Source organism: Pipistrellus kuhlii, unplaced genomic scaffold, assembly GCF_014108245.1.
Source record: "Pipistrellus kuhlii isolate mPipKuh1 unplaced genomic scaffold, mPipKuh1.p scaffold_m20_p_6, whole genome shotgun sequence".
Taxonomy (NCBI): domain Eukaryota; kingdom Metazoa; phylum Chordata; class Mammalia; order Chiroptera; family Vespertilionidae; genus Pipistrellus; species Pipistrellus kuhlii.
Window position 1 is genome coordinate 32,255,562 of NW_023425562.1, and position 14,515 is coordinate 32,270,076.

The following is a 14,515-nucleotide window of genomic DNA, read 5'->3' on the forward strand; positions in this document are numbered from 1 at the left end:
TTTAAAAAGTCACTTTGGAGCAAAAAGAGGAGGTAATTACCATTAGTTTATGTGTAAAAGAAGAAAAAGGTTGAAAATCACTTCTAGATATATGAAAAGAACTGGATACATATGTATTCACTGATATGAGACAACATTTTTTCCAACAAACCTTTTACCAAATTAACGTCATAGTATGTCAACCTGGGCAAAAATAGTGAAAACACTTCAATCTTTTCTGACAATGGATTTTTAAGCCAATAATTATATATAAACCCAAAGCTTTCCTTTCAGATTATATATGTCAAAACATGAACATAAATACGTATTATATACTTTTATGTGTGTGTGTTTTTTTAAGCTAGACATACTAACCTATTTCCCCTTGAAGCTCTTGGCCCATCTGTACTGCTTTTGCTCCTTTCAACTCACACTTTAGATATTTAGGTTCATCAGGTAGGGGTCTGAAATTGGTTAACAAGTTAAAAGGTTTTAGTCACACCATTCATTGTACAAAAAACTTAAAGTAGTTACAATATGTTAAAAATATATGTATCACTCACCTTCTAAAACTCAAATGCAGTAATTCCCCTCCAAATAACCCAAGAGTAAATAAAGATAGCTTGCAAAGAGACTACAGGATACTGACAGAAAAAATTATTTAAGTGTTAAATCATAATAGCTATGCTGTATTAAAAATAAATTATAAGAGAGCACTGAGAAAGAAAAGGTTAAAAATAACCATTAAGAGATCTGGCTATAGTTGGAAAGCAGTACATCTGAAAATTTTCTGGAGCTATTTAAAGTGTTGGAAATAGTATGAAAATGGGTAGAGGAATTGAAATGAAGGAGGTTGCCAGAAAAGAGATGGCCAAGGAAGTGACAGGTGAATGTGAAAAAATTTTAATATATTTACCTGCCTTCCCCTTTTCTATAAGTTCTATATATTGGGTCTGGCTGGAGTTAGCTTTGAAACTCAAAATAACCAAGGAATATTTCCTTCTGAACAATACATTGACTAATTAGATTGTATATTTCGTATTTTTCGTGTCTTTCCTGTTGCTTGCACAAGGAAGACTTTCCTTTACTGAAAGTTCTGGTTCTTACAGATACTAGAGGGCTAAGTAATTAAGCCCAGAGCTATACTGATATTAAAAACTAATCACTATCTCTAGTAAGATTCTATTCCAAAGATAATCTACCATATTTCACAGAAATTATGGTATTTCCTACATTAAAAAGAACTTTTACATGAGTGCTCTTGAGAAAAGTATTTTTGTTGCCATATGCTGAATTTTGAAATGCTTCCACTTGTAATATGTCCACAAACCTTACTGTAAATGCACTTTCCAAAGACACATGATCATCTTGAAATGAAACCTGGCAATAGCGCATATCTTTTACAGATGTTGGTACTTGTACATCAGGAAGCAGACCTTTCAGCAACTGTTCTTTGCTAATCTCAGGAGTCCAGTTAACCTAAGAGAAAAATTACATAGTTAGCAATAATAAAAAGTGTAGTCTAATATTCTCCTACTGCCAACTAACTGTTTTACTAAGTGAAGACTTTTAAAAAAATATATACTTTATTGATTTTTACAGAGAGGAAGAGAGAGGAAATAGAGAGTTAGAAACATTGATGAGAGAGACATCGATCAGCTGCCTCTTGCACACCCACTACCGGGGATGTGCCCGCAACCAAGGTACATTGCCCTTGACCAGAATCGAACCGGGGACCCTTCAGTCCGCAGACCGATGCTCTACCACTGAGCCAAACTGGTTTTAATATAAGTGAAGACTTTTAAAGTTAAATTATAACCCAGGCTTTCTCCCTCTGAGGAAAAAGTCCCCCTTATAACCAGAATGATGGTGGGTCATATATTATCATGATAAAAAAGTATCTTCTATGTTGTTTCTGCTGTTAATGTTGCCATATCTTTCAATGCAATAAAATGAAGATTCTTAGGTTATTTCTTTAGAGTTCTGCTACAAGATTCTCACTGTGATAATTATGGTTTAAAAATAATATTCAGATCAAATTACACGATCAATTCTTAAGAGGTAATTTTTACTTTTTGAAAAGAATCTTATTAATAAAGACTTTGAAGAGATTTTGAGTGGACCTTTGTTCAGCAAACACAGAAATTATGCCCACCGATGGTAACAACCTCTGGCTACCTTTTGGCTTTAATACATACTTTTGCTAAATCTTTGTTATATTTTAAAATATATTTTATTGATTTTTTACAGAGAGGAAGAGAGAGGGATAGAGTGTTAGAAACATCGATGAGAGAGAAACATCGATCAGCTGCCTCTTGCACACCCCCTACTGGGGATGTGCCAGCAACCAAGGTACATGCCCTTGACCGGAATCGAACCCGGGACCTTTCAGTCTGCAGGCCGATACTCTATCCATTGAGCCAAACTGGTTTTGGCTAAATCTTTGTCATTTTTAAAATATATATTTGTTGATTTCAGAGAGTAAGGGAGAGGGAGAGATAAAAACATCAATGATGAGAAAGAATCATTGATAGGCTGCCTCCTGCATGCCCCCTACTGAGCTGAGTATGGAACCCACAACAGAGGAATATGCCCTTGACCAGAATCGAACCCATGACCCTTCAGTTCACAGGCTGACACTCTATTCACTGAGCCAAGCCAGCTAGAGCTAAATCTTTATTGTTGAAAAGTATTACATATGTCCCCTTATTCTCCTCATTGACCTCTTCTAGCTTTAATTCATTCTTGAATGCTTTTAGATCTAATTTAATTTTGCACCTCTTGCATCCCATGTTTTAATTTGTTACTAGATCCATATTTTAAACTTGATTATCCCACTCTATCCTACTTTTAAACTTCTAATCCTTTCTATATTCTAATATTTTCATCCCCGTTTATGATGCTCTTATTGGCTTAGTTACCTTTTAATCTTTTAAAACCATGTTTCATTCTCATTTAGTCTTTATTATACTTATTATTATTTTTTTTAATAATGGAAGCAAGTAGGAGTTACACAAAAAGCTGTGTTATCCCTTCAATGAATTCCTAGTTTAGGTTGACTTTCCTCAGTATTGGAGAATTCTATAAAGACCACAAAATAAATAAATAAATAAATATATATATATATATATATATATATATATATATATATATATATATATATTATTGATTTATTTTTTTTTATTTTTTTTTTTACAGAGAGGAGGAGAGAGGGATAGAGAGCTAGAAACGTTGATGAGAAAGAAACATCGACCAGCTGCCTCTTGCACACCCCCTACCGGGGATGTGCCCGCAACCAATGTACATGACCTTGACCGGAATCAAACCTGGGACCTTTTAGTCCACAGACCGATGCTTTACCACTGAGCCAAACCGGTTTCAGCAACTCAAAAAATATTTTAAAGACTATACATTTGATTAAAACAACAGTACTTAATATTTGGTATTATCAATGAAGAGGTGTTTTAAAATCTCTGGAACCCAAGAAATATAAAACTACTAGATTTGAGGCAAAAATGTATCAAATGTAGGCCACAAGCTCTGAGAATGGATAAAAAAAGGTACATAAAGGAAAAGGCTCTCCAGTCAATTCTTCTTTAGCTCAGTATGAAAAAGAATGTGGAACCAGTTTAGAAGTCAGGTTCTTTGGCACCACTTTTAAACCACTCATCCAACTCTGCTGATATAAGTAAAAATGACTTGTGCCTTCCTTTAGGATTACTTTTCTTCTCTTATTAATGAGGAAAAACATAAACTGGCTGGAGCAGAGGTTATTCCAAATAAAAATTTTTAAATATGGTCAGTTGAACCCCTAGTTAAACAAGTCTTTTAAAATATCAGTTATTATTTTTGGAAACTCAAGATGACTATAGGATAGCCTATATAGAGGTAATATGCAAATTGACCCTCACACAAGATGGCCATCCCCATGCGGTTAAAGATGGCCACCACAAGATGGTGGGTAGGGAAGGGGAGTTGTGGGTGATCAGGCCAGCAGAGGAGGGCAGTTAGGAGTGACCAGATCGGTAGGAGAGGGAAATTGTGGCGACCAGGCCAGCAGGGGAGGGAAACCATAAAAATTCTAGAGGAATCCACAGGCAGCAAGATCTCAGACATATGCCGAAGCAATATCTTCACTGATACTGCTCCTAGGGCACTAGAAACTAAAGAGAAAATAAACAAATGGGACTACATCAAAATAAAAAGCTTCTGCACAGCAAAGGAAATCATCAACAAAACAAGAAGAAAACACACTGCATGGGAGAACATATTTGCCAATGTTATCACCAATAAGGGTTTAATCTCCAACATTTACAGGGAACTCATACAACTTAACAAAAGGAAGATAAACAACCCAAACAAAAAATGGGCAATGGTCCTAAAGATACTTTTCAAAAGAAGACAGAAGGAAGGCCACTTGATATATGAAAACATGCTCAAAGTCATTAATTATATGAGAGATGCAAACCAAAACAACAATGAGATACCATCGCACACCTGTCAGAATGGTTATCATCAACAAATCAACAAATGACAAATGCTGGCGAGGTTGTGGAGAAAAAGGAACCCTCATGCACTGTTGGTGGGAATGCAGCCTGGTGCAACCACTGTGGAGAACAGTATGGAGTTTCCTCAAAAAACAAAAAATGGAACTTCCATTTGACCATATGATCCCACTGCTAGGAAAATATCCCGAGAAACTAGGAACACCAATCAGAAAGGATATATGCACCCCTATGTTTATAGCATCACAATTCACCATAGCTAAGATTTGGAAACAGCCTAAGTGCCCATCAGCAGATGAATGAATTAAAAATTGTGGTACAGCTACACAATGGAATACTACACTGTGGTAAAAAAAAAAAAAAAAAAAAAAAGGAATTCTTACCATTTGCAACAGCATGGATGGAACTGGAAAGCATTATGCTAAGTGGAATAAGCCAGTCAGAGAAATACAAATACCACATGATCTCAGTCATTTGTGGATTATAATAAACAACATAAACTGATGAACAAAAACAGATCCAAAGACAGAGAAGCAGCAATCAGACTGTCAAACCTCAGAGAGAAGGTAGGGGAGGGTGAGGGTAAGGGGAAGAGATCAACCAAAGGACTTATATGCATGCATGCACAACCAATGGACACAGACAACAGGGGTTGAGGGCATGAGTGGGGTTAATAGGGGAATATGGACACATATGTAATACTTTAATCAATAAAGAAATTAAAGATTGAAAAAAAGAAAAAGCAATATTAGAATTATAGGTATTCCGGAGGAGAAGTAGAAGCATGGAACAGAGAGTCTATTCAAACAAATAGTGGATGAGAACTTCCCAACCCTATAGTAAGAACTAGATCCTCGAATTCAAGAAGCAAAGAGAACACCTAGTTATCTCAATCCAAATAGGCCCTCTCTAAGGCACCTGGTATTAAGGCTGTCTAAAATTAATGACAAAAATCCTCGAAGCAGGCAAGGAAAAGAAAGAAGTGACCTACAAACAAAGGAAGTGACCTATCAGAATTTCATCCAACTTCTCAGCAGAAACTCTACAAATCAGAAGAGAGTGGAACCAAATATTCAAATATCTGAAAGAGAGAAATTACCAGAATTACCAGCCAAAAACAATATATCCAATTAAACTTTAAATATGAAGGAGAAATAAAGACGTTCCCAGACATATAGAAGCTAAGGGATTTTATCACCAGAAAACCTCCATTGCAGGAAATACTTAAGGGAGTTATTGTACCTGAAACAAAGAACATAAGGTCACAAAAAAGGTCACAACACTACAAGTAAGATCATCAAAAAACTTACAGCTAAAACAGGGATAATTTATGATAACAAAAACATAAAAGGAAAAACACTATGGCACATATGCAACTTAAGTTTTTCACAAACCTAATAGTGACCACACACAAAAATCTCCAAACCAGGATATACATAATAGGTCAGTCCTCAGGTTACATCTGAGATCCATTCCTATAGCGCAACATAATCTGATTTTCACCATAAATCAGAACCCACCTACATAAACACCTAAGTCACTCACAGACTTAGCAGACTGAATAAAAAAATAAAACCCAACCATAAGCTGCCTGTAAGCTGCAAAGACAAAAGTAAAAAGTAAAAAGTTGATTCTCTAAGCAAAATTTCTTATTCAGAGTCTTCCAAACAAAAAGTTAAAAAAAAAAAATTCTTAAAAATAACCAATCTGTTGCATAGCCAGTGTAACTCAGTGGTTGAGTGTTGACCTATGAACCAGGAGATCATGGTTTGATTCCTGGTCAGGGCACATGTCTTGGCTATGGGCTCCATTCCCAGTTAGGGGCATGTAGGAGGCAGCCAATCAATGATTCTCTCTCATCATTTCTCTCTCTCTCTCTGTGTTTCTATCTTGCTTGCTCTCCATTCCTCTCTGAATTCAATAAAAACATATTTTTTAAAATAAACAATCTGTTTTAGATACTTACTTTAATTTTCTCTGCTAAAGTTGGTGTTACATGGATTTCTCTTTCTCCTTCATCATACATTTGAAAGATAAGATTACGCATAACATCGCCTGCTATCCAAGTAACCTCATCTTGGTGTTTGATCTGGATTGCCTTTTGTCCTTCCACACTGAATATCTGTAATCTTGCAACATGGCTACTGGGAAGCAACTTAATCGTTTTCTCCACAGGTGCCACATCTTTACAACTCTAGAAAGAGAAGAAAACCAACATATGTTGACTAACATCTGTACTTTTTGAAAACAGTTTTTGGCTTTAACAGTGAAGGTTTTATTACAACTGCTTAAAAATTTATTCCAATAATATGAAGGATCATCTTATATACTATTAACATTCACAGGTTTTGCCAAAACTGGTTTGGCTCAATGGATAGAGCGTCGGCTTGGGGACTGAAGGGACCTGGGTTCGATTCCGGTCAAGGGCATGTGCCCTGGTTGTGGGCATATCCCGATTGGGGGGTGTGCAGGAGGCAGCTGATCGATGACTCTCTCTCATCGATGTTTCTGGCTCTCTGTCTCTCTCCCTTCCTCTCTGTACAAAATCAATAAAATATATTTTAAAAAAAACAAACATTCACAGGTTTTGTAACTAAGAGTTATTGTACTATCAATAATTCCATATTTTATACCACTAAGTTATAAATAAAGATAATGGCCACTTTCTTAAAACCAAAACACTAGCATATTTGGACTTAAAAGGATTTCGTTCTGTTTATTTGTAAATTTACTTAAAAGTGCCACAAACTTGTAAAATTTTAATCACATAACTGGGATTTGGTGACTAAGATTCATTAATAAGGTTAAAAATGTAAAATATTAAAAGCTTTCAGTAAAATCAGGGACAACTAATTGCCATCAAGTACATTATTTAATGATATTACGTTACATTAGTGCTTTTTCAATTCATTATTAAATGGGAAGTGGACAAGTTTGCTTATAGCTAGATAAGGACTTTAAACGTCTTAAAGACTAAGCTGGCATACTTATAATTTATTATAGTTATTATTTCAGTGTTTCATAGATCAATAAAAATGAGTTGGATGAGATCCAAGATGGCTGCGCCCAGGTGAACACCTAGCCGCAGCCGCACACAACAATTTCAATAAAATACAACTAAAATATAAAACGGACATTGCCCAGAACTACAGGAAGGTTGACTGACTGGAAATTCTACAGTGAGAAGCAAGGAGAAAACCAGAAGGAGGTGCAGAGGAGCTGGAAAAGTCAAGGTACGGAGACGCGGCGCGCGGAGAGGACGGAGCCGAAGAGGAGGGAGGCCGAGTGCCTGGCAGGCGTTCCCTAGCGGAAAGGAGATAAAACTCCGACTGTGCTGGGCCCCCGACTGCTCTGAACCCCAGTTCTAGGCCAGACCCCGGGACTCAGGCTCAGCCATAGGGAGCCGGGCTGTAAGGCGGGACTCCGGGGAAGCGGCGCGCACACTGCACGCAGAGAAGGGACATTCAGCTGTGCCGCGGGATTGCCCTGCCGGGAAGGAGACTGGGGCTCCAGACTGCTCTAAACGCCACCTCCAACTCCACCTCCAACTGAACTGAACCCCAATACCGGGCTCATTGTGGGAGAGCATAGACTGTTTGGCAGCAGGCGAAAATCGAGGGCACCTTTCTCTCAGAGGCGCCGGTAGCAGGTCCCAAAGCTGCAGGCTCCACCCTGAAACCCCGTCCCATCTGTAACTGCGAAATGCAACAACAAAATAGATCACAAACGAAAGAAATGGAGGACAAAAAGCGTCTAGATATAGAGTTCAAATCTACGCTTATAAGGTTTTTCAAGAATTTCCTAGAAAAGATGGATAAGGCCTATGAGGATATGAAAAGAGATCAACTAGAATTAATAAGGAGTCATCGAGAAATGATAAAGGGTCAACAAGAAATAAAGAATACATTGTCTGAAATAAAAAATATTTTACAGAGTCCTAAAAACAGAAGGGAAGATCACAAGAATCAAGTCAAAGATTTGGAACATAAAGAGCCAGAAGACACTCGTCCACAGAAGCTAGAAGGCAAGAGAATCCAGAAAATTGAAGATATTGTAAGAAACCTCTGGGACAACTTCAAGCGAACAAACATCAGAATTATGGGGGTCCCAGAAGATGAGAGAGAGCAAGATATCGAAAACATACTGAAAGAAATAGTGACAGAAAACTTCCCCCACCTGGTGAAAGAATTAGACTTACAAGTCCAGGAAGCGCACAGAACTCCAAACAAAAGGAATCCAAAGAGGACCACACCGAGACACATCATTATTAAAATTCCAAGAGCAAAAGACAAAGAGAGAATATTAAAAGAAGCAAGAGCAAAGAAGGTAGTAATCTATAAAGGAGCACCTATACGATTGTCAGCTGACTTCTCAACAGAAACCATGCAGGCCAGAAGGGAAAGGCAAGAAATATTCAAGGTGATGAATAGCAAGAACCTACAGCCAAAAATAATCTACCCAGCAAAGCTATCACTCAGAATCGAAGGCCAGATAAAGAGCTTCACTAATAAAAAAAAGCTAAAGGAGTTCATCACCACCAAACCAGAATTATATGAATTGCTGAAGGGGGTTCTTTTAGAAGAGAAAGTAAACAAAGATAAAAATTATGAACAACAAATACGTAACTATCAACAAGTGAATCTAAAAACCAAGGAAATTTAAAAAAATCTGATGAACAATATTAACTATTGATTATAATAGAATCAGAGGTATGGAAGGGGAGTGAACTGACGATTCTTGGGGAAAAGGGGAGAGGGGGGCGTGGGAAGAGACTGAACATAAACTGTGCACCTATGGATGAGGACAATGGGGAGAGGGGAAAGGGCAGAGGATGGGGTGGGAACCTGGTGGAGGAGAGCAATGGTGGGGGAGGGGAAAAAGGAACATTTGTAATAATATGAACAATAAAAACTTATATTAAAAAAATGAGCTGGATTAAACTTTATAAGTTAATTTTAGGCACAAAAAATTAAAATCTTACATCATTATTTCATAACCAGGTATAATGCATTTCACAAAATTCAAAATAAGCCTAAGCCTAAAATACCTTTACAATCTTCCTTAGCTCATGCCTCTTTCCTTATCGGCTACAGTCATTCCTATCAAAGCCCATCCACATGATATTCAAAATTCCTACTTCACAGAATATCAGATAAATAACCCATCCCCATCATCCATCCTATGCATATATTATTTGCCTGACTCAAACTCAAAACTCAAGAGTCACAACCTTTAGATAACATTTTCTAACTGCTATACTTTGGTCTTTGCCTTAACTGATCTGGATTCTTGGGTCCTATGCCTGTTGCTGCCCTGTATTTGCATAACCCCTAATAATTTGCTATTCTTGCTTCTAAACCCAAATTCCTTCCTAAATCCAAATCTTTTCTCCTTAATCTTCCTGATAGTATGCTCAAAATAAGTTGATCATATTATAGAAAAAAGAAAATACATAACAAATATTTGAAAATTATCAAATACAACCAGTCTGAAAATAAAATATTTAAAGTCATCTCATTCTAATAAAAAATAAATAAAAGCTGTCTTTTACCCTTTTGAGGTTTAAATGTTATATGATGTATAATTATTCAATCAACTGGAATTAGGATATTCATCAACTACTGCACCATATATAAAGAAATCACGTTTAAGTATTTGTTATCCATTCAACAATCTTAGGGAATCAATTGCTTATATCAAGTTGGCTTCACCTTCAGCCCTGATGTATATCCAATAAAAAAAAAGTATCCTATGGTTCCCCGACTGGCATGGCTCAGTGGTTGAGCATTGACCTATAAACCTGGAGGTCACAGTTCAATTCCTGGTCAGGGAACATGCCTGGCCTGAAGGCTCAATCCCCAGTGTGGGGCATGCCAGAGGCAGCTGATCAATGATTCTCTTTAATCATGGATATTTCTATTTCTCTCTCCCTCTCCCTTCTTCTCTGAGATCAATTAAAAAATATTTTTTAAAAATGTATCCTATAGTCATATTAACATAAAAATGTCTTTATATGAAAATACTAATTAAAACCATTATTTTTTAAATTACACATACAAATTAAATGCCTATAGCCATCAGTGATAGTTTAAATGGAAATATTTACCAAACTTTCTAAGAAACAAGTGTAAACTATAAAAAATAATACTGACACGTAAATGTCAAATTTTTATATAAGAGAAAATTTATTTTAGGAATATGTAAATCAATAATACTACAGAAACTGTAAAAGGTTTGGTAAAAAACAAAACAAAAACAACCATAATATTTTATATAAAACATTATTCATTATACCACTTCATGCTTCCTTATTTCCCTTTGGCTAAAAGAACTGCACAAATACCTCATTTAAAAAAGTCAAACAACTTTACAGAACTTATTACAAATCTAAAGATTATTTGTATGAACACTCAATATAACACCACTGAATAACAATAACAACTTACAGGTATTTCAATTTTAGCTTTAAGCGTCTGGTCTTTTTTAATATTCTGAACTTGAATGGCAGGTCCTGATAAAATACTGGTTCCAGAACTACTGCAATCCACAGTGTAGAGTGGAAGGTTAGGAGCACCTGAAAACTAGAAGCACAAAAAATCATTGAAGACCTCAATAACTTAAATAATTGTTTAAATTTTCAAGTACTTCACTAGAACTACTATTTCTGGCTATAAATTAGAAAATTCTAAGTAGAATCATAATGTTCTAGGGAATTTATGATTGAAGAGAGTTAATTTTTTATATTTCTAGGTAAAATTTACCTGTTTTGGAAGAAAATCTGACTTCCTCAACTAATATTCTTCCTTTTTTCACTTTACAAACTACTTGGGTTTTGCTTTCCTTTTAGTCATCTATTTATTGATCCATCCATCCATCCATCCCCAATCCTGAAGGATATCTATTCATAAATTAAATACTTCACCTGAAATGAGGTGAATTAACCATGGAAGGAGAGAAGGGGAACCTTTAGTTCATAAATTTCTTTATGAAACTCGGTGTAGCTGACATCTTTATTGACTTAGGGATCCTGAAAACTACTGGTAATGCAATATCCCACAAATTTCTCCATGGAAAAATCAAGACCTATATACTACACAAGACTTACTAAAAAGCAGCTACTACAATGGGATTACTACAATGGGATTCAAATAAAATCTACATATTCTTTATCTTACAATAGCTTACCTTACAATGAACAACCAATTTTGATTGTGTTGTTGTTATATTGCCTGATTCATCCAAAACTTCTACCTGAAATGGGAAAGCCGTTCCATTTTCTATAACTAAAAATTCAGAATCAGGTTTCACTTTCAATTGATGAGGGGGACCTACAAGGAAATTATACAATGAAATATAGATTCAAGTTTCTAAGGTTGAAATATAAAAATATCATAAGGAATAATTTTTAATATTTCAAGTTTTAATAATTTATAAATAATGCTGAGAAAGGAAAAACTAAGTCTTAACTATGTTTCATCATTTCTATTCCCCAAATACATAAATTCTATATCTGAGCAGGGTTGTCTCAATTGTATAAAAATGCCTGATGTCTAGACTTAGTTTTATGCAACAAATTGTGACACAGTGATAACTCATGCTAGAAATCACCTATATACATACATTTTTAAAAACGATCCTGGGGGGAAAAAGTAGTCAAGAAGAAAAGCAAAGTTTATTATACTTTTACTAACTTCATCTTTACACAATGACTGATTTCTCAGGCACATGTAACTACATGTCTGTTTAAAGGATAATGTTCAAATGATCAGTTCATGTAGTGATATGACCAGATAATTTGTCAGACTGCCTACTACTTTGCTGTCACAAGCAAATTACAACACAAGCTTCCTCTAAGATTAATAAGAGGGCTTACACTTCTGTAGCAAGATGACTTGATGTGTTCTATAAACACTGGTATTTTCAAAATTCAATTTATGCTAAATACTGGTAACAAAGTTTATAAAGAATAGTTACAAGAAAAACTTATTTTACTTTATGATATTAGCTAATATTTTTTTACTCTATGCCAGGCAACATGTTAGTTTTAATTAAGTACTATCTATACTAATAAAAGCATAATATGCTAATTAGACCAAACATCCTTCCAGAGGAAGCCGGGGCTGTGAGGGAAGTCCAGGTCCCAGGTGCCAGAAAGAAGCCGGTGCCAGCAACCAAGGGAAGGAAGCCCTACTCTTGCATGAATTTTGTATATCAGGCCTCTAGTTCTCATATAATCTTCATAATGATCTTAATAAATAAGGTAATACAGTATTATTGTCTCCACTTTATAGACAGGTACTGAGATCAAGAGAGATTAAGTATCTTGTTCAGGACAAGTCGCTAGAGAGTAGCAGATTCAGATTGAAGTTCTGGTTTATAATATGAAACCTGATGACCACTCTCACGATACTGTGCTAATTCCTACTTTACCACTTTCACTCTTGAATTCCAAAAAATGTCAGAAACAACTGATTACTAAGAATCTCTCTACTCCAATCCATATTTTTTTTTTAATGCAATTTAAAAAAATTTTATTTTTTAATATATTTTATTGATTTTGTACAGAGAAGAAAGGAGAGAGAAGAGAGTTGGAAACATCGATGAGAGAGAGTCATCCATCAGCTGCCTCTTGCACACCCCCTACTGGGGATGTGCCCGCAACTATAATAAAAAGTATTACATATTAATAAACACTTAATTCTTTCATTTTAGAGGTTAGCTAAAAGTATGGATTAGAGCCGAAACCGGTTTGGTTCTATGCATAGAGAGTCGGCTTGGGGACTGAAAGGTCCCGGGTTCGATTCCGTTCAAGGGCATGTACCTTGGTTGCGGGCACATCCCCAGTAGAGGGTGTGCAAGAGGCAGCTGGTTGATGTTTCTCTCTCATCGACATTTCTAGCTCTCTATCCCTCTCTCCTCCTCTCTGTAAAAAATCAATAAGATATATTAAAAAAACACACCAAAAAACAAGTTTACTTAGTGCATTAAGAGTCAGTTTAGATTCAAACCTAGAAGAGATGAGTCTAGAATATACTCTGTGAATTTCTAAAATACTCTTCCTCAAATTAGCCAGCATTTTCTACCCTGTGAAACTTTAATGTAACTTCATTTTCAAATTAACAACTTAAATACATGAGAAAAATTTTTTTTTCCTTAAACGAAGTAATCACTGTTGTATCAGAAGAGGTAAAAGACTGATCCAGTTGTAATATAAGCCTAGTAAGTACAACTCTAAAAATAGTTCCCAAATACATTTTCAATATTCAAATTTTCCTCCCAAAGTTATTTTTAGAACATCACTCAAGTCTGCTTCCTGTCAGTGTTATGTTTGACATTCATATGTCTTTTCAAGACTTATATAATTATCACATCAAAAGATATTATTTTAAAAAAAGAAGATATTATTACATATTATTATAAGAATATTATTTAAAAGGTAAATTTAGGAATATTTCTTAAAATAATATTACCTGGTAGGAATCTAACTTTCAAAATCTGTGAATCTTCTTTAAAACCCGGAAGAATAACCTTCAGATTAAAAGTCTGTTGAAAAAAATTTAAACAAATCCAAGTCTTAAATAAATACTTATTTTATCACCTCAATTCTGATTTATTTTTTGCTTTTTATTTTCATACCATTATAGAAGTCTACTTAGCAATTTTATATTGACACTGGAGGCCTGGTGCATGAAAATTCATGCACTCGATTGGGTCCCTCAGCCCAGCCTGCACCCTTTCACAATCTGCAACCCCTCAGGTAGGGTTCCTAGGCCTGGCTTGAGATCAGGGCCGATTGGGGCTTTCCTTCCACTGGCTGCCGGCAGCTGGCCCTACCCCTGCCGCTGCCACTACTTGCCATCTGCGCAGAGCTGCCCCTCTCCCCTACCACCAATGGCCTCCCACTGCAGGCAACAGGCTGGCCTGGGCGGGGAACAGCCCTGGGAGGGGCCCTCTGCCTACTTGATCTCCCCTAACCACTGGTCTGCCTACCTGATTGCCCTTAACCACATGCCTGCCTGCAGATTGCCCCT

General features: G+C 36.1%; 1 protein-coding gene across 14 annotated transcripts in view; it reads right to left on the bottom strand.

Annotated features, from left to right (window-relative positions):
* SMCHD1 (structural maintenance of chromosomes flexible hinge domain containing 1) overlaps window positions 1-14,515 on the bottom strand; it is a 112,699-nt gene that overhangs the window by 47,674 nt on the left and 50,510 nt on the right. For all 14 annotated transcript variants that reach the window (XR_006740367.1, XR_006740366.1, XR_004984289.2 and 11 more), the window contains 6 exons: window positions 13,955-14,027; window positions 11,670-11,812; window positions 10,931-11,065; window positions 6,451-6,678; window positions 1,310-1,458; window positions 355-443 (listed from right to left, as the gene is read on the bottom strand). Coding sequence is in view for 11 of the 14 variants with exons in the window: in XM_045574892.1 (XP_045430848.1) it covers window positions 355-443; window positions 1,310-1,458; window positions 6,451-6,678; window positions 10,931-11,065; window positions 11,670-11,812; window positions 13,955-14,027 (817 nt within the window). In the remaining 3 variants the exon portion in view is untranslated. The remainder of the gene's footprint in view (window positions 1-354; window positions 444-1,309; window positions 1,459-6,450; window positions 6,679-10,930; window positions 11,066-11,669; window positions 11,813-13,954; window positions 14,028-14,515) is intronic.